This window comes from Castor canadensis, chromosome 4, assembly GCF_047511655.1.
Source record: "Castor canadensis chromosome 4, mCasCan1.hap1v2, whole genome shotgun sequence".
Lineage (NCBI taxonomy): Eukaryota > Metazoa > Chordata > Mammalia > Rodentia > Castoridae > Castor > Castor canadensis.
Window position 1 is genome coordinate 133,577,946 of NC_133389.1, and position 27,581 is coordinate 133,605,526.

The 27,581-nt window shown below is 35.7% G+C and overlaps 1 protein-coding gene across 2 annotated transcripts in view; it reads left to right on the forward strand.

Annotated features, from left to right (window-relative positions):
* Itga4 (integrin subunit alpha 4) overlaps positions 1 to 27,581 on the forward strand; it is an 84,784-nt gene that overhangs the window by 21,320 nt on the left and 35,883 nt on the right. The window contains exons 7-15 of one of the 2 annotated variants that reach the window (XM_020183230.2): positions 1,042 to 1,127; positions 1,955 to 2,017; positions 2,108 to 2,245; positions 11,885 to 11,996; positions 17,154 to 17,248; positions 18,385 to 18,475; positions 19,318 to 19,363; positions 19,752 to 19,906; positions 22,408 to 22,562. In XM_020183230.2, coding sequence (XP_020038819.1) covers positions 1,042 to 1,127; positions 1,955 to 2,017; positions 2,108 to 2,245; positions 11,885 to 11,996; positions 17,154 to 17,248; positions 18,385 to 18,475; positions 19,318 to 19,363; positions 19,752 to 19,906; positions 22,408 to 22,562 — 941 coding nt within the window. Of the gene's footprint in view, positions 1 to 1,041; positions 1,128 to 1,954; positions 2,018 to 2,107; positions 2,246 to 11,884; positions 11,997 to 17,153; positions 17,249 to 18,384; positions 18,476 to 19,317; positions 19,364 to 19,751; positions 19,907 to 22,407; positions 22,563 to 27,581 lie in introns of those variants that run through there. The other variant, XR_002213577.2, reaches the window with a different exon arrangement.

The following is a 27,581-nucleotide window of genomic DNA, read 5'->3' on the forward strand; positions in this document are numbered from 1 at the left end:
TGAGGATTCAGGTTTAGTTTCCCCTTCGTAGCTCACTTTTGGAAACACAGACTTGTCTCTTTACTTAATCAACTAGCTGTTAGATGGGTAGCTTCTAACGCATGTGCACCATGTTCCAGGAACTTGTAGTGAGAATTTTGTATGACTTAGCTCATTTATACATGTGTGTATGAGTGTGTAAGTATAGTTTCATAAAAGGCCAAATGAAAGCCATTGGGTCTGACAAAGGGTAAGAAGTGGAGTCTAAAAGCTGCTCTTTCACTTTGCCTTATAAAAGTTTTTACACTATTTCTCAGAGCTTAACTCTTTTTATCATCCTTATTCTTCTTTTCCTTATTATTTCATGAGTCAAAAGGACACTTTATCATCTGTATTTCTATAGAAATGCAAAACTTTCTGGTGCTAATTCCCATTAAAATGAATGTGTGTTTCCTGTAATTTCTCAGAAAACATAGATTTGTTTAAACTGTATTGCTTCAAATGTGAGCGACTCATACTCAGAAATAATTATAATAAAAAGTGGTATTTTTCCCATTCAAACAGAAGGAATTCACTTGCAATTCAGCATTTTCTTATGTATGACTGAAGGATATCATGAAGTATTTTCAGAGATGTAATTTAGTATGTCTTCTATCACGTAAAATAAAAATATTTAACTTTTATGTCATATCAGTACAGTAAGAAGATTTCATGGCATAAAAGTTTAAATTTAGGAAGTTTTAATTTAAAGTGCAAAATGTTTTATATATTGTCAAATATTTCAGTTGTAATCTTGATACTACACAGGAACTAAGATACCAAATATAAAGGTCATATTTTCACCTTCTAGAACTTGGAGATACAAACCACACGATTAGTTTCACAATACATATATCAAAATATAGTGAGTGACAACTTTCAGTATTACTGTGCTAAATGGTCTTAACACACTACTGAATGTCATCATTTTGAAGTCAGTCTCACGTTATTCTGTGAGTAGAGTTAGGATATATTTTGCCATTGTAATCAATGATTCTCATTGTCTCCTCTACTTTCTTGAAGGATACTCAGTTGGAGCTGGTCATTTTCGGGGTCAGTTCACTACTGAAGTAGTTGGAGGAGCCCCTCAACATGAACAGATTGGTAAAGTAAGAATTATGGTTTTATCTATTTTGTCACAAAAGTTCATATGGATTGCATGAGAGAATGAGATAAAAGGAAGAACTGCAAATATTCTAAGGAATGAAAGGTTAGAAATGGCAGTGTATTTTGTATTAGTGGAATTTGTGGAAGATTTATGATTTCATAAGAAACTTAGCTAAAAACCTTTAAGGAAAATGATATAAGTCAAATGAGGCCTTTCTTTCCTTTAAGTAAATTGTTTATAAAATTGTCCAGGAAATACATTTGCTAGTTAACACTTATTGAAGGGAAATTGGAGTAGTTACATGTTTTGTGGTAAGACCAGAAAAAAGAAAATGTTATTTCTGGTCGTAGTTTTTGCTAGGTCAATGTGAACATTAGCCATCCAATTTTTCTGTCTTACTTCTGAAAAGTGAGGCAAAGGATACTTTCTATGCCATCTCTGTAGGATCTGTAAGGTAATTCCTTAGTGGGTAGTTTTTTTGTTTTCTTTTTTGCAGTGGTAGACTCCTTTTATATAATTATCATATTATTGTAGTACTGGACATACATTATGAGATTTATAAAATTCTTACAATATATCATAGTTAAATTCACCCTTCCATCATTCAGAGGATAGTTTTTTAAGTCAGGCAGATAAATGTGAAAGTGACTCCCTAAACTTTTTGTATCACTCAAAATATTTTTATAATATTTAATGCTTTTATTTAAAAATTAGTAATTTTATATTTGAGCAGCTCTATACTATAAAAATTGATGTTTTGATCAAATAGTGTTTTTAAAGAGAATTTGATAAGAATATAAACTTTTCTAATTATCTCTACAATTGCAGGCATATATATTCAGCATTGATGCAAAAGAACTCAATATCTTACATGAAATGAAAGGTAAAAAGGTAATATGTCTCTACCTCTGCTGTAGCTGAGAACATAGGTGAGTAACCCTGCTTTCCTCTCAATGGCTGGATGTGTTTGCTTTGGGACAGCTCGGCTCATATTTTGGAGCTTCTGTCTGTGCTGTGGACCTCAACGCAGATGGCTTCTCAGACCTCCTCGTGGGAGCTCCCATGCAGAGCACCATCAGGGAGGAAGGAAGGGTGTTTGTGTACATCAACTCTGGAGTGGTAGGTCTGATTGCTTGCACTTGGGAATCCACTTATGAATTATGATTGAAACTGATGTTGATCCAGAGTTCTGTGACGTTAGATTCTCAAGCTTATTTTGTGGACAAAAGTAGAAATTGTGGCATTGTACTGATGCTCTAGAAGTGAAATGGATCATGTGATAGATGGGCAGCTTCTGCACTTGAATATACCAGAAATGAGTAAATGCTAATGGAGTTTTTCTGTTCATAGCTTGTGTGTGTTCACTCTAATACTTGAAATTTTTAGCTTTGACACAAATCTAATATACATATCTATGTATAGATCAATATATAGATATATTTTCCAAAATGTGGACTCTTAAACAGTTCTATAGTTAGGGTCCTTATATAATTTAGTAAATTATAATATATTACTTGAAGTAGAAGAGAATTTCAACTTCTTGAATTGAAAACAATTAGAACAAAGGTGCTTTGATAAAATGTTAATGCATAATTCATGTGCAGTATATTCTTGATAACACTATGAAATTGACATGATTTATTCCAAAGCAGATATATAAATTGCTTAAATAAGTAGTGGCTGACAATGGTTCCATTTTAAAATCATGGGCAATATTTTTTAGTAGAAACTGATGACTTGATAATTCTATTTAAAGATTCTGCTGGATTTATCTCACCACCCTTACTTCTTGATATTAAAACAGAGAATTGATAGCACCTTAATGGGCTCTTCTTGGCCTGTTCTTTTTGAAAACAAGAACAGACTTGTAAGAAAACTGATTCATTTCGTATGGCACAGTATCATTCAGTCAGGATTCAATGAAGTAAAATCTGTTTCAAAAAGATACTTGTAATTTTATTTAATCAAAGTATTTAGAGCATTTAATCAATTCCTGTTCTAAACATCAGACTAAACTCTGCACAACTTAAGAGAGAAAACACTTTAGTCGTACAAAGCTGGGAAAGTTTCAAAGCTCTAAAGAGAGAGATGTTATTCAAGCGTTCAGATTTCCTAGGCTTTCTTTTAACTTAAATAGTAAAGGCATATTGTCTGCACAGTGATCATTAAACTTTCATTAATAGTGGTAACTCTTTCTAATGTTTCTTCCATAGACATTTCACATTTCCCTGTCCATAAATTATCTTCCTTATATTTGGTAAATATTCCTGCTGCAAATGTGTCTTATTTTTCTCTTCATAACAGCATTTTTAGAACAGTTTAAGCAGTAGCATACATGCCTAAAATAAAACAGCATGGGAACTTTTTTTTTTCAATTGAAATCTTAAACCATTCCAGGACAAAATATAGATAAGAGGAGAACTCTTTTGCTTAAAAAGCAAGGGAGGAGCCTTGCAGCCTCTTTTTTTTTTTTTTTTTACCCTGTCAGACTAACAGGGAAATACTGTTGTTAAATGCTAGAGCTAATTTAGTAATCGATTTAAAAACCTTTAGCATAGATTGATCTTCCTTTCTTTGCATCTAATGTCCTCCGTCTTAATGCTCTGAAATTGCATCAACCCACTAACCACCAAATGGTGTAATGTATATATTTACCTGGTTTGCTGTTGTCTGTTCTACTGGACTGTAGACACCATATGGAGAGGAATTGTCTGTCTTATTTACTGCTGTTCCCTCAAGGCTAGGGAGTACTCTGGACAAGTAGGTGCTCTGAAATTATTTTTGAATGGACTCAAACTTCACCTAATTCTACTAAAACAGCTTTCAAGGATCCCCAGTGTTTTCTTGGTCACTGTACTCTATGACTGGAGAATACTTAACGACAAGTGATTACCAATTGTCTTCAAAGTCTTCTCTTAGAACTGCATTGTGTTAAGTGTGCCCTCCATCTGTCCTCCATGGAGGCTCATTTCCATTCTCTTGGACATTTCCCCATGATCCACGTTCTTTTATCCCCTACTCATTTGAATCACTGACTGTTTTTTTTTTTAAACAAATTATCTTTATTTCTGCTATAATCAGAAGATGAATTTTTTTTTGTACAACTTATTTTATCTTTTTAATTTTATGGGGCAATGTACAAGTAGGTGGTTTTTAAAATTCATTTATTCAAATGTGCATACATTGTTTGGGCCATTTCTCCCCCTTGACCCCACCCCCACCATCACCCCACCACACTCCCTTGTTTCCAGCCAGAACCTGTTCTGTCCTTGTCTCTAATTTTGTTGAAGAGAAGTTATAAGCATAGTAAGAAAGACAAAGAGTTTTTGCTAGTTGAGTTAAGGATAGCTATACAGAAAGATTCCTAGTATTGCTTCCATGTACTAATGTGTTACATCCCAAGTTGATTCATCTCTAACTGATCTTTACACTGGTTCCTGATCCCTTTCTCATGTTGATTTCTGTCATTTTAAGGTTTCTGTATTAGTTCCTCTGGAGTGGGGACATCAAATGCTTTCATGTTTAGGGTTTTCTACCTATCCTCATACCTTCCATATGTGCTCTCCCCTTGTCATGTGACCCAAGTCCAACAACATGGCTGTATTTTCCCTAGATCTAAGTCCGCATATGAGGGAGAACATACAATTTTTGGTCTTCTGAGCCTGGCTAAGCTCACTCAGAATGATGTTCTCCCGTTCTATCCATTTACCTGCAAATGATAAGATTTCATTCTTCTTCATGGCTGAGTAAAATTCCATTGTATATAAATACCACATTTTCTTGATCCATTCATCAGTAGTGGGGCATCTTGGCTGTTTCCATAACTTGGCTATTGTGAATAGTGCTGCAATAAACATGGGTGTGCAAGTGCCTCTGGAGTAACCTGAGTCTCAATCCTTTGGGTATATCCCCAGGAGTGGGATTGCTGGATCATATGGCAGATCTATGTTTAGATTTTTAAGAAGCCTCCAAAGTTTTTCCAGAGTGGTTGCACTAGCTTGCATTCCCACCAGCAGTGTACAATCATTCCTTTTTCCCCACATCCTCACCAGTACCTGTTGTTGGTGTTGTTTTTGATGATGGCTATTCTAACAGGGGTAAAGTGGAATTTTAGTGTGGTTTTGATTTGCATTTCCTTTATGGCCAGAGATGGTGAGCATTTTTTCATGTGTTTTTTGACCATTTGAATTTCTTCTTTTAAGAAAGCTCTGTTTAATTCAGTTGCCCATTTCTCTATTGGTTCATTGATTTGGGGAGAGTTTAGTTTCTTGAGTTCGCTGTATGTTCTAGTTATCAGTTCTTTATCTGATGTATAGTTGGCAAATATTTTCTCCCACTCTGTGGAGAAACTTTAGTTTAGAGATCATTTCTTTTGTTGTGCAGAAGCTTTTTAGTTTTATGTAGTCCCATTTGTCCATCCTTTCTCTTAGTTGCTGGGCTGCTAGGGTTCTTTTCAGGAAGTCCTTGCCTATACTTATTATTTCCAGAGTGTTTCCTGCTCTTTCCTGTACTAACTTCAGAGTTTTGGATCTGATATTAAGGTCCTTGATCCATTTTGAGTTGATACTAGTACAGGGTGATAAACATGGATCTAGTTTCAGTTTCTTGCAGGTGGGTAACCACTTTTCCCAGCAGCATTTGTTAAAGAGACTGTCTTTTCTCCATTATATATTTGTTGCACCTTTGTCAAAAATAAGGTGGGTACAGTTGTGTGGCTTCATATCCAGGTCCTCTATTCTGTTCTACTTGTCTTCATGTCTGTTTTTGTGCCAGTACCATGCTGTTTTTATTGCTATAGCTTTGTAATATAGTTTGAAGTTGGGTATTGTGATACCTCCAGCATTGCTCTTTTTGCTGAGTATTGCCTTGGCTATTCATGGTCTCTTGTGTTTCCAAATGAACTTTAGGGTAGAATTTTCAATCTCTGTGATGAAGTCATTGGGATTTTGATGGGAATTGCATTAAACATGTAGATTGCTTTTGGTAGTATAGCCATTTTTACTATGTTGCTTCTACCAATCCATGAGCACGGGAGATCTTTCCACCTTCTGTTGGCATCCTCAGTCTCTTTCTTCAGGGGTTTTTAGTTCTCCTTGTAGAGGTCATTCACATCCTTTGTTAAGTTTACTCCTAGGTATTTGATTTTGAGGCTATTGTAAATGAAATTGTTTCTATATAATCCTTCTCAGTTTGTTCATTATTGGTATGTAGAAAAGCTAATGATTTCTGTAAGTTGATTTTGTATCCTGCCACCTTGCTATAGGTGTTTATGGTGTCTAGGAGTTTTGGGGTAGAGTTTTTTGGGTCTTTAAGGTATAGGATCATATCATCTGCAAATAGGGATATTTTGACAGTTTCTTTACCTATTTATATTCCTTTTCTTTCTTCTTCTTGCCTAATTGCTCTGGCTAGGAATTCTGGGACTATGTTGAATAGGAGTGGGGATAGTGGGGCACCCTTGTCTCATTCCTGATTTTAGGGGAAATGGTTTCAGTCTTTCACCATTAAGTATAATGTTGGCTATAGGCTTGTCATATATACCCTGTACAATGTTGAGGTACATTCCTTCTATTCCTAGTTTTCTTAGAGCTTTTATCATAAAGTGGTGTTCAATCTTGTTGAAGGCTTTTTCTGCATCCATTGAGAAGGCTTTTTATGCATCCATTGAGATGATCAAGTCATTTTTGCTTGTGCTTCCATTAATGTTCTGTATTACATTTATAGATTTGCATATGTTGAACCACCCCTGCAGTCCTGGGATAAAGCCAACTTGGTCATTGTGTATGATATTTCTGATGTGTTGTTGGATTCAGTTTGCCATTATTTTATTGATGATTTTTGCAACGATGTTCATTAAGGAGATTGGCTTATAGTTCTTCTTGGAGGTGTCTTTGTCTGGTTTTGGGATGAGAGTAATCTTGGCTTCATAAAATGAGTTAGGCAGTGTTCCTTCCCTTTCTATTCTGTGGAACAGTTTAAGGAGGGTTGGTATCAGTTCTTTTCTAAATGTCTGATAGAATTTAGCAGAGAATCCATCTGGTCCTGGACTTTTCTTTTTGGGAGACTATTGCTGCTTCAATTTCATTCTGTGTTATAGATCTATTCAGGTGATTAATGTTCTCTTGGTAAAGTTTTAGATGATCATAAGTACCTAGAAATCTGTCCATTTCTTCAAGATTTTCGAATTTATTAGAATACAGGTACTCAAAGTAGTCTCTGATGATTCCCTGGATTTCTGTGGTGTTTGTTGTTATCTCCCCTTTTGCATTTCTGATTTTACTGATTTGGGTTTTTTCTCTCCTCATTTTCGTCATGTTTGCCAGGGGTCTGTCAGTCTTATTTATTTTCTCAATGAATCAGGTTTTTGTTTCATTGATTCTTTGTATGGTTTTTTTTTTGTTTCTATTTCATTGATTCAGCCCTTATTTTTATAATTTCTCTCCTTCTGTTTGTTTTGGGATTTGCTTGTTCTTGTATTTCTAGGAGTTTGAAATGTAGCATTAGGTCATTTATTTGAGATCTTTCTGTCCTTTTAATATATGCAGTCATGGATATAAACTTTCCTCTTAGGACTGCCTTTGCAGTGTCCCATAGGTTCAGGTAGGTCATGTTTTCATTTTCATTAACTTCCAGGAACCTTTTAATTTCCTCTCTTATTTCATCAATGACCCATTGATCATTGAGCAATGTGTTGTTCAGCTTCCAGTTGTTTGCATGTTTTTTACTGCTGTTTTTGTTGTTGATTTCTAGTTTTAATGCATTGTGATCAGATAGAATGCATGGGATTATTTCTGTTTCCTTATATTTGCTGAGGCTTGCTTTGTGCCCTAAGATGAGATCAATTTTGGAGGTGGTTCTGTGAGCTGCTGAGAAGAATGTATATTGTGCAGAAGTTGGATGAAATATTCTGTAGACATCAGCTTGGCCCATTTGATGTCATTTAGTTCTAGATTTGGTGTCATTTAGTTCTAGAATTTCTTTATTGATTTTTTTTTTTGTTTGGATGACCTATCTATTGGTGATAGGGGGGTGTTAAAGTTTCCCACTACCACTATGTTGGAGTCTATATGTTTTTAGGTCCTTTATAGTATGTTTGATGAAATTGGGTGCATTGACGGTGGGTGCATATAAGTTGATGATTGTTATTCCCTTTTTGTGTATTTCCCCTTTTATTAGTATGGAGTGTCCTTCTTTATCTCGTTTGATCAATGTAAGCTTGAAGTCTACTTTGTCCGAGATAAGTATTGCTACCCCTACCTGTTTTGGGGGGCCATTGGCTTGGAAGATCTTCTTCCACCCTTTCGCCCACAGCCAGTGCTTATTTCTGTCGATGAGGTGGGTCTCCTATAGGCAGCAGATTGTTGGATCTTCCTTTTTAATGCAGTTTGCCAAACAGTGTCTTTTGATGGGGGAATTAAGTCCATTAACTTTCAGTGTTAGTATTGATAGGTATGTGGTAATTTCTGTCATTTAGTTGTCTTTATTGGTTAGGATTTGATTGTGCACAGTTGAATCAATGTTAATCTCTACTTTCTTGCCTTTTCTTCTCCTGTGGTTTGGTACTGTCTGCCCTTTCATGGTTTTGTTTGCTTTCACTTTCTGTGTGCAGAATTCCTGGAAGAATCTTTTGTAGTGGTGGTTTTGTGGTCATATATTGTTTTAGTTTCTGCTTATCATGGAAGACTTTCATTGCTCCATCTATTTTGAATGATAGTTTTGCTGGGGAGAGTATCCTAGGGTTGAAGTTATTTGCATTCAGTGCCTGGAATACCTCATTCCATGCCCTTTTTGCTTTTAAGGTTTCCATTGAGAAATCTGCTGTGATTTTGATGGGTTTACCTTTGTATGTTATTTGTTTTTCATCTCTTACGGCCCTCAATATTCTTTCTCTATTCTCTGTGCTTGTTGTTTTAATGATAATATGTTGTAGGGTAGTTCTATTTTGGTCAAGTGTGTTTGGTGTCCTGGAGCCTTCCTGTACCTGAATGGGCATAGTTTCTCTAGATCTGGGAAATTTTCTGTTATTGTTTTGTTGAATATATTATGCATTCCTTTTGCTTGCACCTCTTCTTCAATGCCCATAATTCTCAGGTTTAGTATTTTGGTGGAGTTGGTGAGTTCTTGCATATTCCTTTCACAGGTCTTGTCTGACTATAGCTCTTCAGTTTTTCCTTTAATTTCCATTTCATCTTCAAGTTCTGAGATTCTGTCTTCTGCTTGTTCTAGTCTTCTGGAGTGGCCTTTCATTTTGTTTTGCATTTCTGTTTCATCCTTTTTTCTGAGGTTTTCCATATCATGGGTCACTTCTTTAATATTGTCAATTTTTGTCCTTAATTCATTTATCTCTTTATTTATGGTGTTCTCTGTTTCACTTTGGTGTTTATTTAGGGCTCCTATGATTTCATTTATTTGTTTTTGTGTTTTCTCATATTCTTTATTTTTGTTGTCCTGGAATTTCTTGAGTGCTTCCTGTATGTTTTGGTTGATCATGTCTAGTAACATCTCTATGAAATTCTCATTGATTACTTGCAGGATTTCTTCTTTCAGGTTGTTCTTGTGGGCTTCATTGGATTCCTTGATATAGTTTATCTTTGTTTTGTTGGAGTCTGGATCTGGGTATCCATTTTCTTCATTTCTCTCTGAATCTGGTACTACTTTATTTTTGGTGAGAGAATGGTTTCCATCCCTTTTTCATCTTCCCATCATTCCATTTGGTCCTGTTTCTGTGCTTGGTCTATGTGTAATTTAGTATTAGCTAACTTACAATAGTAAAACTAACAAAATCAAGAAAGAATGAGAAATTGGAAAAAGGAAAAGAAAGAAAAAGAAAAGGAGAACCAAAGAAATCAACAGGGAGAGATGGTGGACAATCAAACAGCAAACAAGACAAACAAACACTTAAAGAAAAGAAAAAAAAAGAAAAAAGAAAAAAAATCCCCAGTTCAGGAACAGTAGAATTTTAGTCTTAGTAGTTCTGGTGTTACTCCTTTAGCATCCAGTCCTGTTTGCTTGCATCTCCTAGGTAGGTTTGGAGCCTGCGTCTGGTGGTGTTGGAGCCCTCCCGTGGTGGGTGGCAGCTGGTGTGCCAGCAGGCTGGTGGGCAGGCAGTGGCCTAGTGGGCGGCAGCCTAGCAGGCCTGGTGGGCTGGTGGGTCTGCAGGGCCATGGCCAGTGTGCCAGCAGGTGGGCAGCAACAGTGTGGGGTGGTGGCCCACCTATTCTTTTCAGTGTATCATGGTGTGGAGAAACATTCCATGGGCTAGGGGTTCAAGGTGCCAAAGTTTCAGCTCTCCCTGGTGCTTTACCTCAGCCACGTGTGTCTCCAGCATCTCAGCAAGGTCCCTGATTCATGGAGCTCACGCAGTCTGCGTCTGTGACCCAGTCACCATTTTGGATCCTCCCCACTGACTGTTTTGGTGACAGTGATTATGTTTATAGAGATACATCTGTCATCTTTGTTCATTTAGAATAAAATAAGTGACATTTAGTGAATATCTAGAATGTAACAAAGGCTGAAAAGAGTTGAGGGTAATCTTAGTACTGACCTCCAGGATCTCAGGATCTGGTGGAGATTCCAATGTACGAGTAAACAGTGGAAACTGACATGGCAAATGGCACATGATAACTACATTCAAAGTAGATGAAGCAATTCACTTTGGGCCAAGAAGGTTTCATAGCAGAAGTACTATTTGAGCAAGACAAAATAGAAGTTTTCCAGTTAGAAAATAAAAGGTGAAGGGCACTTCATACAAAGAAGAACACATGTATGCTTAGGGAATGACATAGATTTGTTTGATAAGAAAGGATTTATGATTAGTGCATGGATTTCAACACAGGGGACTCCCAATGAGAGATTGTAAAAAGGAATGATAGCTGTTTTTGTAATAGCTTATTATTGCAACAGTATTGAACATTTTATAACTCATGTCCCAACTGCTGAGATTCCAGTTGACTAATCCACATTCCATTACTGCTGGGATAATGTTTTTAAAGGCCACCTTCAATCATGTCATTCAACTCAGAAATCTTCAGTGGCTTCCTATTCACTACATCAAGAGTAAAATTTCCTCCAGAATCAAATTGCTGTGCCAGAAGACTGCAGTTTGATTTTGTTGTCTCATTTGTTATCTGCATCACTTATTAAATCCAAATCCTTTGGAATTTGTTTTGCTGATAGGTTTTCCTGTATATCAGAATTGTATTTTTCTTTCAATACCTATCTTCTTTACAAAATCTCTCCCAGATAATCTTTCCTTGTTTCTTGTTATTGACATTTTTTCCTTGTTTCAATTATTTTTTTCCTTGCCTTGTATTAATGCAAAGCAGTTTGTCCTTCTCAGTCATTTCTATGCTTGCACTAAGCTCTCCAGGCAACTGAGATTTTGGAGGAAGAGTATGTCTTATGCACACACTGACTTGTTCCCTTTCCCCTCTTCACTCTGCACAGTATATTGCCATTAGTTAGAGTTCAATAAATATTTGTTAAATTGAATTATCAAAATGATTTATTGGATTTTCAATGCTAGGGATCATGAGTTTTTTTTAATGTCCTCTGAGCTCTAATCATACTGTTATACATGTTGACATACTCAATAAATATTTGTTGAATTGAACTGAGGTGTGTGTACTAAAGTTCAGTCTATAGTTTGTCCAACTTGTTTGATGCATTAGAAAAATCCATATCCAATTATAGCAGTACATCGCATGTAAAGTTGTCAGGGAGTTTTACAATGACACCTTTCTCTCCCTTTCTAACTAGGGAGCAGTAATGAATGAAATGGAAACAGTGCTCCTTGGAAGTGACAAATATGCTGCAAGATTTGGAGAATCCATAGTTAATCTTGGGGACATTGACAATGATGGCTTTGAAGGTAATTGAAAGTATCTAATTTCATATTTTATTTCCACTTTTAAAATGATTCATAGAAAAGAATATGACTGGAGTTTTTTGTTATTTGGTTTTCTATTGAAAATGGAGCCAGAATGGTGTACTATCTTTCTTCTTTTTTAGTATTGTATCTGACTTCAATTCTCAGGTATTGATCGTTATCATTTTAATTAGGGATAATATTCAAAATACCTTGTTTAATTGATTCTTTTTAAAGCATTTATTAGTTTATAATAGTTGTATGGGAGGGGGGTTCATTGTGACATTTCCGTATATATGCATATAGTATATCCTCATTTGGAAGAACCCCTCCATTGTTCTCCCTCTTTCCCATCCCCTGATTCTAAGGCACCATTGATAAGTTGCTTTATTACTTTAGGTGCCCCTAAAAATGCTTCCCACTAAATTGTGGCACCCAGCATTTTTTCTATTTTAAGAAGGATCATGATTTCAGAAATAAAACATAGGGGTGTGCATAAAATAGATTTATTAGACAGTGGTATTTATCAGTACACAAGGCTCAGTACTGGGGCAGGTTCTGGAAGTCCCTGCTGTGACACTCTCCTTGTGCAGCTGCTGCCTTACTGGAGGATTAGGGCATTCCAGAAGAATGTCCCAAACAGTGGTGAGGGGCACAAAGGAGATGCAGGAACAACAGCTATTTACCAACTGATGTTGAAATATTTCAATAGTTGAATAGTTGGTACTGTGTTAACCATGCATGTTGCCCTAGACATCAGCCCTACCTCTGCCCACATTCCTTCTCAACATTTTGCTTTTCCAATTTAGTACCGAGTGGTAATCAAGTCTGATGAAAGGGTTTGAGAGGAGTGTGTGCAATTTCCTAAAGTTCAGTAATTCTATAGAATTGGCAAATAAGTATTTGATACTTATTTTCAGGGTTCAGAAGTGTGTCTTCTTGATATAGTCATTGGAACTTAACATATGACTATATTAGGCTTAAGGTTACTTGGATACTAAAAATAAGCAAAGGAATGCTATCAATGCTCCCCTTCAATTTCTTCTTATATCCAAACTCCTCAGTCTTCTTTAAAACACATTATTCTGCAAAAAAAGAAAGTTGTTGAATATATGCTTCCAATGTACCATCTCAAAGGTAAATAATGTCATTTAGTATGTGTATATATTACAATTTTTATTTCAAAAGTGAAAGAAAAAATATACATGTAGATACTTTTTGGTTATTATGAATACACATAACATTTTATCGTAAAGCATTTTCTTATGATTACTGTTAACACATACAATTCTGTGATATTTATTGGGCATTTATTTTGTGTCACTTGAATCATACCAGCTATAGAGTATGCATGATAATTAATGAAATGAAGGAAATAATGACAACTTTTTCAAATAGTTTCATAATCAAATGGAAAATAGAATTAAGACATGTCTGTCTGGATGAACAGCAGGGCATGTACTTATTAGTTTTCCTGATGTATTTTGTTACTGTATCCCTCCATTTTATCTTATTTTTCTGAAGATGCATTGTATTCATGGCAAGGACTGTAAGCTTCTTTTTGGGGAGAGGTTTTTTTTTGTCTTTTTTTTTTTTTTGGTGCTGGGATCGAACCCAGGGCCTCACGCATGCTAGACAAGTGCTGTACCAGTGAGCTACATCCCAGCCTTGTAAGCTTCTTTACGGGGAGTGAAAACCCCACCTATTCTTTTTTCTTCCATTTTCAGTACTGGAGGCAAATCACACTTGATGCCTTTTATTTAACAATACTTTGTGGTGCTTTGCATAACAAACCTAAGTTGTTTTGACACTTGTCGTATCTTTTATTATTGTTATTATTATTCAGAAGGAAAAGCAAGTCTTTTTCTAAGATGACCAGTTTAGCAAAAGTCACCAGTAAAAATTTCATCAAAAGTGTGAGAAAGTTGTGGAATAAGTAGATAGACTTCCCAACACAAGTAACATTACCAATAGAAAGATAACATTTTGTATTTCATAAGCAAAATAGATTTGACAAGACTATTGGTTTGGTTTTTATTTTTTATCTTGAGACTCATTTTCTGACTTCTAAATTATGTTTGAATATTTTGAGAGCAGGAGAATATTAAGGTTCTCTAACTGTAAATTACTATATTTTACTATAATTTACTGTATGTTGTGTCCCATAAATAAATATCAACATCTGATCCCATTGTGATGTGAGTATTGCTTTGACATAGAATGGGAATGGGTACTAAGAGGGTAAACTTTGGTGCTGATTTCAGTTGGCTGACGGCTACGTCTTGACACCTAGCACAGGGCTAGGAGTCAGACTGCAGGGTTTAAATCCTTACTGCTCCATATCTGGGGCCTGACCTTGAACAAGTTATACTCAGGGCTTCAGTCTTCTCGTCTGTAAGTGGAGATCAAAATCATTTATTTGATAAGAATTTTTGTGAGAGTTACATGGGTAATTCTCCCAGCATTATAAACATACAATCATTGAAAGAATGTATATGTAAGTTTATATATGTGTGTGTGTGTGTGTGTGTGTGTGTGTATATATATATATATAAGTATGTATATATATGTGTGTGTATACATGTGTTTAAGATGATTATGTTTTGATAAAAGCGAGAGCACACAAGGGAGGGGTGAGGATAGGTAAGACACCTAAAAAGTTAGCTAACATTTGTTGCCCTTAACGCAGAGAAACTAAAGCAGATACCTTAAAAGCAACTGAGGCCAATAGGAAAAGGGGAACAGGAACTAGAGAAAAGGTTAGATCAAAAAGAATTAACCTAGAAGGTAACATACACGCACAGGAAATTAATGTGAGTCAACTCCCTGTATAGCTATCCTTATCTCAACCAGCAAAAACACTTGTTCCTTCCTATTATTGCTTATACTCTCTCTTCAACAAAATTAGAGATAAGGGCAAAATAGTTTCTGCCGGGTATTGAGGGGGTGTGGGGGAGAGGAAGGGGGTGGAGTGGGTGGTAAGGGAGGGGGTGGGGGCAGGGGGGAGAAATGACCCAAGCCTTGTATGCACATATGAATAATAAAACAATAATCAAAAAAGATGATAATGTTTATACCAGTAATTATGACTTATACTTGGTTGAAATAAATGTTTAAATGAAAAGTAAAAATAGTTATCAAATATATTAGTCCTCTACAATATGCCACAAATTGAGATTCAGAGGCATGGAAAACCATTTTATTATTTTCATGTATACTTCAAATGCATTAATCTCTTTTCTATAACAATAGCTAAAACCAAGTATAATGCTAGGAGTAGAAATTTGTATCTATATTAGCCAAAGTTGGAATACATCCAAGTGTCCTCTGCACTGAAAAAACACAGATCTGGGACTTATTTGAATTTCACCTGAAAAGGCCCATCAGTATTGCTATAAGATATTTGCCTTAATTTACATCACTAGTGCTGTGAAGAATATCTTTATCAACCACTTCATAGCCCAGGCTTGTTATTTTCACATGCATTGTTACAAAGAATCAAAGTATTGAATTGTAATTACTAGAGGTTAGGCCACGTGGTAGAAGTATAAACCCAGCCCTGACTAATGAAATTGCTAATTGTCTTTTGTTTAATGACTATAAGGTACTTCTTCCTCACCCCTGCCATTCATCTTCCTCCTCTTTTACTCCTCCCCGTCTGCCCGCTGTGTTCCTGTGTGTATTCAGTTGGCACTACTCTGGTTTCAGCTCTTCTAAACTAATTGCCATTTTTCATGTATGCCATCCTGTTTCTTTCTCCCCTGCCTTTGCTCAGCCTTTTCTCTCTGTCTAAACTGCATTTCCTCTTTCTTCACCTAGTTAAGACCTATCAAGACCTTCATTTCATCTCAGGCATCACGACCCATGAGAAGCCTTTCTAAATATCCACCACTTTGTTTCTGTGTGCTGTATTATTCTATTTTCACTTGCTGTTCCTCAGCAGTAGATTCTGAGTTCCTTTTTGTGATACTGCCCTGTATTTCCTGGAGTGTAGAAGGTTCTCAATAGTTATCCAATGAGTGAACAAAGGAATAGACGTATTTGAATATAAAAGTTTAAAATGGTTTGCACAAGTTGAGAGGCTAGCCATGGTATGTCAAACAAAGTAAGTATTGGTATCTATCATTTCTTTCTGGATGAAAATAGAAAAGCTTTTACATTTTTTAAATTGTACACTATTTAATAGAGTTACTTTTCAAGGATGTTTTTATTCCCATTGAAATAGCAGCCAAAAATTACCACTATAGTTGCTTAAAAAAGATTGTAGATTTGCTAAACAATGCTAAGTAATATCATGAAAACAAACTTTCTACACTTTAGGTTTCAATTAAAGTTAAAAACATTGCATGTAATAAATATATTGATAATAGTCATCATATGTGGTAAAAAATAAAAAGGTGCTCTTGCAAACATAGAATATTATTTTTTCCTCTATGTTATATATTTATACCACATAAGCAATCAGGTCACTATTTCTTTCTCTTGGGTTTTTATACATGTGTTCACAGTTTTTTCTTTTGGTAACATAATCTGATGTGAATCTCAATAAACTCATAAAGTGGTAAAGTCATTATTTTACAGCACAAATCCATTTTGTGAAGTCCTGTGTGTGTTATGTGTACAGATATCCCTAACACATACCTCAATCACTTTTATTGGAATAGGAATTAAATGAAAGTCATTTTGCAAGTAAAGCCTAGAAGCTCAAAAAATCAAGATTCTTACACAGATTATAACAATAGATGCCAGATGCTGTTCTAAACATCATTGAATGAGTTGCATCCTTTTATGCATGCTTTTTATTATGATCCCATTCTGTGAGTGAGGGACCTGAGACACAGAGATTAAGAAATGGACACATTGTAGCACAACTGAGCACAGTAGCACAGCTGGGAGGGCACCTAGTTGTGTGGTGTGGAGCCTATTCCCTTAACCATTCTGTTACAGAGACCCTCAAACCTATCCATTTTGCTTTTTTCCATGCACAGTCTATTCTGCATAATCCTGTACATTGTGATGATGATGTTAATATTTACTTTTATCTTATCTTTATAAGAAGAAGTTTTTATGTCATATGAATTAAGAATCATGAAGGTTAGTTTTCAAAGCTCATTCTTTGTATCAAGAAGTTTTTTTCCCACTATTTAAATCTTCTAATAGATGTTGCTATTGGTGCTCCCCAAGAAGATGACTTGCGAGGTGCCATTTACATTTACAATGGCCGAGTAGATGGGATCTCATCCACCTTTTCACAGGTAAGATATTGTTCTCTGTTTAAAAGAATTGGTGATGGAAGTTCCTTTCTCACTTCCAGTGATTATGTACACTTACTATTGTACTTTATTTAACATTTTATTTCAATATTTTCTTATAATTATGGTACATTGTCTTATTTTAAGGGATTAGTAACTCTTTAAACCACTTTTTTTATAGATACAAATTCTGGTTCATTTCCATTCTAGCTTGTCTTTAGCCCATTAATGATTTTTCACTTTGTATTTCATTCATCTGTGTTCTTGAGGTAAAATAGCCATATTATTTCAAGTGTGCCCATTTGGATTTGATTAAGTGTGTTTTGTCATGTGGTTAAAGCCTCATATTTCATGACGATTGCACAGGGATATGATTGCATATAACACCATGTTTCTTTCAGTATAGATCAGTAAGATGGTAGCATTTCAATAAAGGTTCATATCAAATACTGACTTCACTTTTGTATCTTAAAAGCTCAGAACATTCCAGCACACAGAAAAACCTACAATCAGATGCAGGGAAGAGAATTTTTTTCAAAGTTATTTTAATAGAAACATTAGCTAGTATTCTTATTTTTGATTAGGCAAAAATGGGTAAATGATTCTCTACATTTAATATCAAAGTTATTTGCTTGTCCAATAAAAGATATTGATTTTTCTTACTATGATTAGGAGCCTGATATGATAAACCAGTATCTGGACATGAAATTAGAATAGGAGGCAGATAGCTGACTTGGGTTTTCCTCTTAATGCTAGGGAGCAATCTAGCTATATAAAAAGACTTTCATCATAAGTCCAATGACTAGGATCCAATGAGTGATCGTAAACATCCTGTATTCCAAATAACTTGTTTACTTATTTATGTTGACTAAGGAAGCAAATACATAGCCTATAAAATCTTGAGGAAAGGAGTAAGAACTGTTTTGGAAAAATCGCATAATTTCCCTTTATAATTTTTTTAGTCACAAAATAGATGTTAACTGCCCATTTCAAGCTGAAAATTTTGTCTCTCTACAAGTATTTGACTTAACTAAAATGTACTTTGTTAGTAAATGTGCCAGGATATGCCTGGGAAGACTCATTATTTAACTAATCATTGTGGCAAAATCTGCCTCCCACCCCACTTATCTATTTTTCAGAGAATTGAAGCCCTTCAAATCAGTAACTCATTAAGGATGTTTGGACAGTCTATATCAGGACAAATTGATGCAGACAACAATGGGTACATAGGTGAGTATACAATGTACCATGTTTCATACACTAGAATGAGCTCTGTTGTGGATGGATGCTACTTTATGTTGAACACACAAAACTGATAAGGAAGACATCAATTTACTGATGATTTTTTTGGGGGGGCTGGACTGAGGCTTGAATTTAGGGCTATGCACTTGCAAACCAGGTGCTCTGCCACTTGAGCCGCACTTCCAGTCCATTTTTTGGTGTGGTTATTTTGGAGATGGGGGTCTTATGAAATATTTGCCAGGTTGGCCTTGATCCTCCTAATCTCAAGTAGCTAGGATCATAGGTGTGAGTCACTGGCATCTGGCTTACTGATGATATTTTTCCCTGAATTTTCAAAGCTTTCTTCAAAGATGAACATGATTAAATAATTCCTCAGCTTTTTACTTTTAGTTACTTAATGTTATATTCCTTGTTCATGTGAAAAAATATGAAAACACCCAGGAAAATAATCAAATATGATGATTAACAGAAAGAAGAAACGATTTTTAAATTTTGAAATGAATTTTTAAATTTTGAAATGAATTTTTAAATTTTGGCTAAATGCCTATAGTACAAAAATTGAATTTTATTTCAGCAAGCTTATCATAGGTTTATATCATAATGCTTGTTATGTTCTATTAAGAAGGGATGAATGTCACCATAAGTGAGTAGATTCAAACAAATGTGGAGTGATTCTTAAGATGCTGTCCTGTCTTTTCTAATTAATTTTCTGCAAATAGTGTTTTGATATAGTCAAAAGGTGATATGCAGTTAAGTATTTATGGCTGAGAAGTAATTCTCTTTGACTAATGATGATCATTAATCTGGCTTGTTGTTTTTTTATCCTCCAGATGTAGCAGTTGGTGCTTTTCGGTCTGATTCTGCTGTGTTGCTAAGGTAGGGTTGATATATTTCACTGGTTAATGAGAATTGGACTTAATTGTAAATGATGAGAGGCAGTTTCTGAAAGCTGCAGTGGTAGTGGCCTCATGATGCTTCTTTTGATATCCTGAAGTTTAATTATTGAACTTTAGGGCATTTTTCCCACCTTGTATATATATATATACATATATAATCAGATAAAGTCAATGTTCTTAGATATTTAAATGAAAATTTCTCTTGATCTGTGCACAGAAATGTAATTGAGTGTGTATGCACATACTATTAATAAAGCAGATTAATGAAATTAGTTGGTCAATGGAAACTGACAAAACAAGTGCAATTATCTTCTTCTTAAGGAAAAATAATCCTACAATTAATATTGCTGATTTGATTTCCTTCTTAGGGCAAGGCCTGTAGTGATTGTTGAAGCATCTTTAATTCACCCTGAGTCAGTAAATAGAACAAAATTTGACTGTACTGAAAATGGATTGCCTTCTGTGTGCATGGATCTAACACTCTGTTTTTCATATAAAGGCAAAGAGGTTCCAGGCTATATTGGTAAGTGTGCCCTGCAGGAACCAATGCCTGTTCACTCATTACTCTTGCTGTCATCTTTTGAGTCCTCACTGTTTGTCACCATAGAGGTCTTCTTTAGATTGTTGTGTTCTAACCAATGAGTTGGGTACATAGGAGGCTGTACTTGTTTAGAAGTTGTATCAGGAAACAAGAGTTTCACTTGCTGTATTATTTTAAGGTAAACCCACTGAGCCTAATCTGTGAAATCTCTTTAGTCTAGAAAGAGTTTCACCATGATTCCTCTGCTTAACTGAGGTATTTATTCATTCATTCATTCATTTTGTGGAGATATAACTCAGGGTCTCACAGATGCTGAGCAAGTGTTGTACCACTGAGCCATATCCCTGGCCACGGCAGGTGCTTCATAAAACCTGGGTCTGGCTTAGGGTGGGAGGCTTGAGAGACAGAAAATTCCTTTTTAAATATGTTCTGTATTGTTTAATTGGAGAAGCTTATCTTGAGTCTAGACCCCAATTCTAAAGTACATATACGTGTATATATTATGGATATATATCATAATAATGTAATAGCAGCTCCTGAGATCCCTTACCATTTCCTTGTATGTAGGAAACTGTCAGCTATGAAGAAAGTACATTGATATGACTCATCCAATATGTGGTTAATCCCAAATCAAATATGCAGCTTTATATGAATTACTTTCTTGCTGACAGATCAATGTTATTGATTATATAACATTTAAGATAGTATTAGACTATCCCAGTGAAATTAGCTCATGGTAGGAGAGAGACTCACCTGGGTTCATCACCTGGTTACTAGTAGTTCACAATATGCCTGACCTCACACAAAAATCGTGTTGATTGTGCTCACAACCTTACAGGTTGTTGTCATCCTAGCATCATGAAGCATGGTAAATCTTATTGAATCAAACTATGGATATGTGATAGAGGTCTCAGTCTGAATTAACTTGTAATGTGATGGAAAGAATGAGCCTGGTATCTCTGTTTTATGAGACTCATTTTTAATAGTGCTGTAGAAAAGTCCTGGTCGGACCTACAGTAACCACAGGGTGGGCAAAGCTTTCACCCAGTTATTGATTAGAGAGCTGGTGCCTTGGAAGCAGAAACATGACCCCAGAGTAAGTTACACATTAACAAAGATAAGCTGAAAGATACACATTGAATGGATAGGGATATTACCCATATGTAAAGTCAGGACTTCTTGGACTGCTGAAATACTTTACCAGATGTTTTTTAAATATATATGAACTTCATAATTATAGAAACATGTTTTATAATTGTCATAAAATGATTCCTTGGTAAAAATAAGTCACATGGGAGTGGGTTGCTATTCAGCCCCTGGAATGAAGAATTTGTAGATGCCTGTTTCAGTTGCAACTCTCTTGCTCTGAGTTATTGAATCTTAGTTACTATAATTTTGAAGTCAATTGGCTTGGGCTTTATTTTCTAAATAAAACAATGGTTGAAAGATTTTTTGAAATACGTAAGAGTAACACAGGTTTTATGCTTGTGTTTCCTTGACTAAGTAGAGAAAATATTTCCAGAAGAGTGAGTTGCTGTTAAAATACAAATGAGCATTCCATGAATTATCTAGGTCCTTAAAATATCACTTATGAATTATTGCTCCTATTTAATGAGTGGCAACTCAGCAGACTTAAATTGAGCTAGCTTTGCCAGGAAACCATTTAGATTCAGGAAATGTTTTTTTCTTGGTGAGAACTGACTTAGTTTTCTGTGCTTTGTAAATTTTTCTTTTTTTTGCCTATCTGAAGAACTTGTTTTGCAGGTGAATGTTTACTCTGTTAGATTGAAATAAATACTTCCAAACCACTAGAATATTTGAGCGAATGTTTATGTAAATATGTATATATATACACACTATATATATATCACAAATTAACACTGGAAGGTCAAACTACAAATCAGTAAAAACATAGAGGACAAATAATCAGGGAATAGGACTGGAAAAGAAGACATTTTTTGAGTAAACCATTTACATAGGATTGAATTATGAACCATGTGTTCATTTTATATATCTATAAATAAGTCAAAAGAAAATAGCAATTCCTCGAATTGGAAAATTCACAGATATATATGAACCTAACTACATATGGAATTGTTCATGTAACCAAACAAGATAAATTCCTTCCAAGTGACTTTAGCATAGAGCTCTGCTGTACTTCCTTAATCAGACATTGTGTGGACAAAAGGACTTTTGATACTGCAATTTTAAAACTTTTACACATAGAATTAACCAAATAACTAAAGGTATTAAGAGGTTAATAATGGAAACTTAGAAGTTTGTAATCCTTTTTTATTTATAAAAATAAGTTTTTAAATTTGTTTTTAGTACTTTTTCATATTTCAGGTTAGTTTAAAAGCTGACTAATAAAGAGAACTTAAGGTCTTTCCCATATGCTATATAACTGAGTATTATCACCTCAAAAATAATAGCTGCTTTAGATAGTTACTTATATTAATTAGCTTTCTCCCATACTTTTGCAGTTTTGTTTTATAACATGAGCTTGGATGTGAACAGAAAGGCAGAATCTCCATCAAGATTTTATTTTTCTTCTAATGGAACTTCTGACGTGATTACAGGAAGCATACAAGTATCCAGCAAAGGAGCTAAGTGTAGAACACACCAAGCATTCATGCGGGTAACACACACTACTTTTTACTAATGAATACGTAAACTTCAATATTTCCAATGCAGTAAAAACTTGCTGCTTGAGTATCTTTTCATAAAATGTAGTTAAATGCAAATGTTATCTCCTCCTGAACTGTGGTGTGTTGTTCTAGTGAAAGTATTAGACAATCCCAAGCTGGATAATTCAATGTTCACTTTTTGAAGCATTTTTTGTTCACATTTACCACATTTGACTGTGCCGTTATTCTGAAATTTGCCCTTTCCTTCTGTGATTGCTGTTTTCCTGCCCCTGTTTATCTACTTGCTTAGAAATCTGAGACTGCAGAATCTCAGATCTGTTCCATGGTAGGTTTGGGGGGTTTTTTTGGGAGGGGGCTGTGAGAGGAGGTGGGAAGTTGGTTTGTTTTTCATATGACTTCAATGAAGCAGACTCCAACATGACTACATTTGGATTATGTCTTTGTCTCTGTGCCAGCATTGTCAGCGATGTGAGTGGGAACTTGCACAGTTGTGGCTTGGGTAGGGATCATCTGTGGGCCAGGATAACTGTTCTCATGATGGCTTGGGGTATGTCCTGCCAAAGCACAACCAATTTCATGTTTCTTTTATTAAAACACTCATTCCCAAACCAATCATCACACTCCTCACATTGGTCAAATTTTAGCATATGAAACAGTGCCAGGTCTTTTTCATTAGGGAATGGTGTACTTCATCAGGAAATCTATTGTCACAAAAAAGCCAAACTAGTCCCAGGAGCCCTTTCTGGGATTTCAAATAGTAGCCTCGGCTTAGAACTTAATTTTCCCTTAGACACTTATTCCAAGCAAATGCAAACAAGCATCAAGACTCCAATACACTGAGCAATGTAAGAACAGTAATCCCTGTGATAGTTCCTCATTTCCCTGAACTGTTTTGATTGTTATACTAGACTAAATCTATTAGATGGTTCAGAGCCTAAAGTGCAGAATGATAGTCATGTAACCATCATTTATATGGTAGGGATTCTAGGAGGTCTTTTTCCATCCTTAATAGATGTGGTTTTCATTACATAAGTCAATCTCAGAAACAACTACTTAAAGTATTTATAAGGCAATAAAAGGGCCACCATTTGATATTCACAAAGAAACACACTGTGCTGAAATTTTTAAATGGCAGGAAATTGATCTGGTTCACTTAGTCCTGTGTTTTTTGGCATTGTTCTTATGATTAGATATCATTCAAATTATATACCTTCTTCAGAATAAATTTGTAGTAGAAATTACAATTTAGCAGAGGTTTCTGTGTTCTGTTGCACATATACCTGTAGTGTTCTGTGGTTTTGATGGTAACCCCAAGATGCTTCATTGACTTTGGGCCATATCTTAAATGTTAAATGTTGGCACTCAGTACTGGGATTGGTACAAAGCAGGAACTTTTTGTAAGTGGAATGTCCTCCCATATCTTTTTTTTTTCTCTTTTTAAGTTACCTTGCTTTTATTTGGGACACTTTTTAAGTGCATGTGTGAAAAGGCATCCATTGTACTGACTCAAGTTGCCCTGTCCACCTCCACCCAAGGCATTCGGAACCATTAGCCCTCCTACTCTACTACAGTTGAAAGCACAGGACAGCAACCTGAATTTTTCCATCTTTTCTACTACTTTTCTATAGTAGAAAAGAAGGTGGACATGGACAGTGGTCAGGTTGCCTGGATGGATCCTACTTTCCATAAAATGTACCCAATGTCAGGGGTGTCAATATACATATACATTTTACATTAGCACCCCTTAACAATGAAATGTGATGACACTTGTTAATTATGTATTCAAGCCTGTGACCTCCAACTGTCAGAGGATTCCTGCCTGCTAGTTCGGCCTGCTTTACTTGTATGATTGTCCCCATTGCCCATACCAAGTAAGTTCAATTCACCCATTCATTTAGTTCTATAGATATTTAGTAAGTACCTACATATATTGTGTCAGATTCTTTGAGACACTTAGGTATTATTGATGAATGTAACATAAAAAGATTACTACCTTCATGGAGTTTATAGTCTAGTGGATGAGACAAACAATAACATAATAAAAAGTAAATTTTATAAAATTTAGAAGGTCACATGGGTGATGAAAAATAAGAAATAGGAGAACAGAGTACAGTAAATAGTTGAGTGCTAGGGAAAAAACAGAGGATGCAATATAAATAGGGTCATTGAAGTAGGCCGCATGCAGAAGGTAACATCTGAGCAAAGATCCAAAGGAAATGAGGAAGTTACTCATGTAGATGTCTAGAGTAGAGTTATCAACTTCTGTAAACAGCACCTATTTGGCTTCATAAAACACCAATTTCTGGGCCCCAACTGGAGTTCCTGATGGTGTAAGTCTGCAGGAGGAGTGAGAACTTGTAGTTCGGCCAAGTTCTCAGGTGATGCTGATGCTATGGGAATGGTAACCATATTTTGAGAACCTGTTGTCTAGGAGCAGAGTTCACAATGAGAAAAGTAGGTAAAAAAAGGCCACAGTCAAGAAAGTGCCTGGTTATTTTAAGGAGGATTGGGGAGTCATGGATGACAAGAAAGATGAGTAAGGGTGCGAATAGTTGGAAAAAAGTCAGATAATATAGGACCTGTGGCTTTTTCTCTGAGTGAAATGGAGATCTGTTATATAATTTTAAACCAAGAATTTATATGATCTGACCTCAGTATAAAAAAGAAACACACGAATTGCTATGTTGGGGGTAGACAGTGGAGAATCAGGGGTTGACAGAAGAAGCTACAGCAGTCACCTAGGTGAGAGATGATGTCATGCACAAAGGTAGTGGCAGTGGATAGGGTGAGGAGTAGTTGATGTCAGAGTCCATACAATTTTCTGACAGATTGGATGTCTGGCATTTGAGAAAGAAAGGCTCTAAAATGACTACAAGGTCTTTAACCCAAGCAAGTAGAAGGCTGTAGGTTTCACCAATTGAGACTGAATATTGCAAACGTGATGTTTTGGGGATGGAAAATTCTAGGTTTCGTTGTGAGCCTGCTGAGCTGAGGAGAGGCGTTTTACCTTCATGTGTAAATATTATTTGTATATACTCCATCTGGGGCTTGGGAGAGATGATTGGTGGTTTTCAAAGCTATATGAGATGTCTGAGATCAGGAGAAACCATAATTTATTCTCTAGGGCATGAAGTTAGAGGCAAGAGGTACTCAAAGGAGATGAATAGACCAATCAGGAAGGAAGAAAGAAAACCAAGAACATGAGACATCCTGAATGTGAGGGTGAGGATGGCATGAAGGCATTTTCACTGCTACTTGGTCAAATAAAATGAGGCCTGAGAACAGACAATTAGATTTAGCAATGTGGATATTACTGGTGATTGTTATGAACACATTGCAGAGGAACAGCAAGGGCAAAAGAGGAGAGGAACTGGAAACAGAGAATATAGTCTATTCTTTCACAAACATTTTCCCCAAGGTGACCAAAGAAATGATGTTGGGAGTCAGTAGCTGACAAAAATGGTAGAGTCAATAGCTATTTTTTTTTTATTTTAACACAGGAAAAATATCAGTATGTTTTTATGGTAATAGGCATACTTCAACAAAATGGAAATTTTCTGATACAGGTAAAAGGGGAGAATATATGGAACAAATTCTTGAGAAGGCAAAAGTGATGGGATTAGTTGTACACATGAGGATTGGTTATCTATACCTAGGTACACATGTAGTTCCTATGTGTATGTGATAGGGAATGTGGATGTTCTCTGATTTCTGCTCTGATATTTTCAGTAAAGTGAGCAAAGTCATGATCTTGTGGGGATATTGATAAGGTATTTGAAGCTTAAGAAGAAATAGTCTAGGAAATAAAATTAAAAGGCATAATATGGTTGTCACATGGGGTTGCATGATGGTCCTAATGTGAGATTGTCAGTGTGATTGTGTCTTTTTTCTGATCACACTCAGTCTTACAGGTAGCAGTAGATGAAGAGTTTCAGTTGACCAGGTTTGTCCTTTTGCCAAAAGTGTGAAGCAAGCAAGTCTAGCCAGTGAGAGAGTATGCAAGGGGATGGTTATGTCTGTGGCCATGAAGTTTAAGGAGGGGAAACAGGACATCAAGAGGTGGGAAACAAGAGAAAATGTTGGATTGTCATCACCCCAGAGTCAGTAAATCATTGGAATTGAGTTTTACAGGGAATACTTAGAAAGATCTCATAGATAATATAATATGTAAAAGCCCTTGGAAACTTGAAGATGAGGAAAATATTGAACTTTTAATTTTTTGCTCATAATTCCTTGATTATTTCATGCAAATGAAAATCTTTAAGACTGCCTGTCATATTTTTTAAACCTGTCATATTATTTGATGGCAGAGAATTTGGCTATTAAAAAAATCTCCTTCAAAAAACTAAAACTAGAACTACTATATGACCCAGATGTCCCATTCCTGGTATATACCTGAAGGAATTAAATTTGCTTACAATAGATGTTTATTACAACACTATTCACAACAGCTAAGTTATGGAATCAGCTTAGATACTCATCAACAGATGAATGGGTAAAGAAAACGTAGTATATATGCACAATGGAGTTTTATTCAGACATAAAGAATAATAAAATGCCATTTGCAGGAAATTGGATGGAATGGAAATCATCATGTTAAGCCAGACTCAGAAAGAAAAATGTCACATTTTCTCTCATATGAATGTAGAATGGGGACTATTTGGGAACAGAAACCGGTATGGGAGGTAAAAGAGGATAATGGAGGAGGGTGAATATGATCGTGTACATAATGAAACTCATTAAAAATGAACAAAAGGCCTAGTGTTAAGCCCATGCCTGTAATCTCAGCTATTCCAGAGGTAGAGATCAGAAGGATAATAGCTCAAGGTCAATCCTGGCAAAAAATTAGTGAGAGCCCCATTTCAACTAATGAACTGGACCTGGTAGCACATCCTGTCATCAGAACTACATAGGAGGATTACGGTACAGGCAGCCCAGGCAAAACATGAGACCCTATTTGAAAAATATTAGGATCTAGCATGTAAAGTTTCTGGCAAGTTATTTTTCTG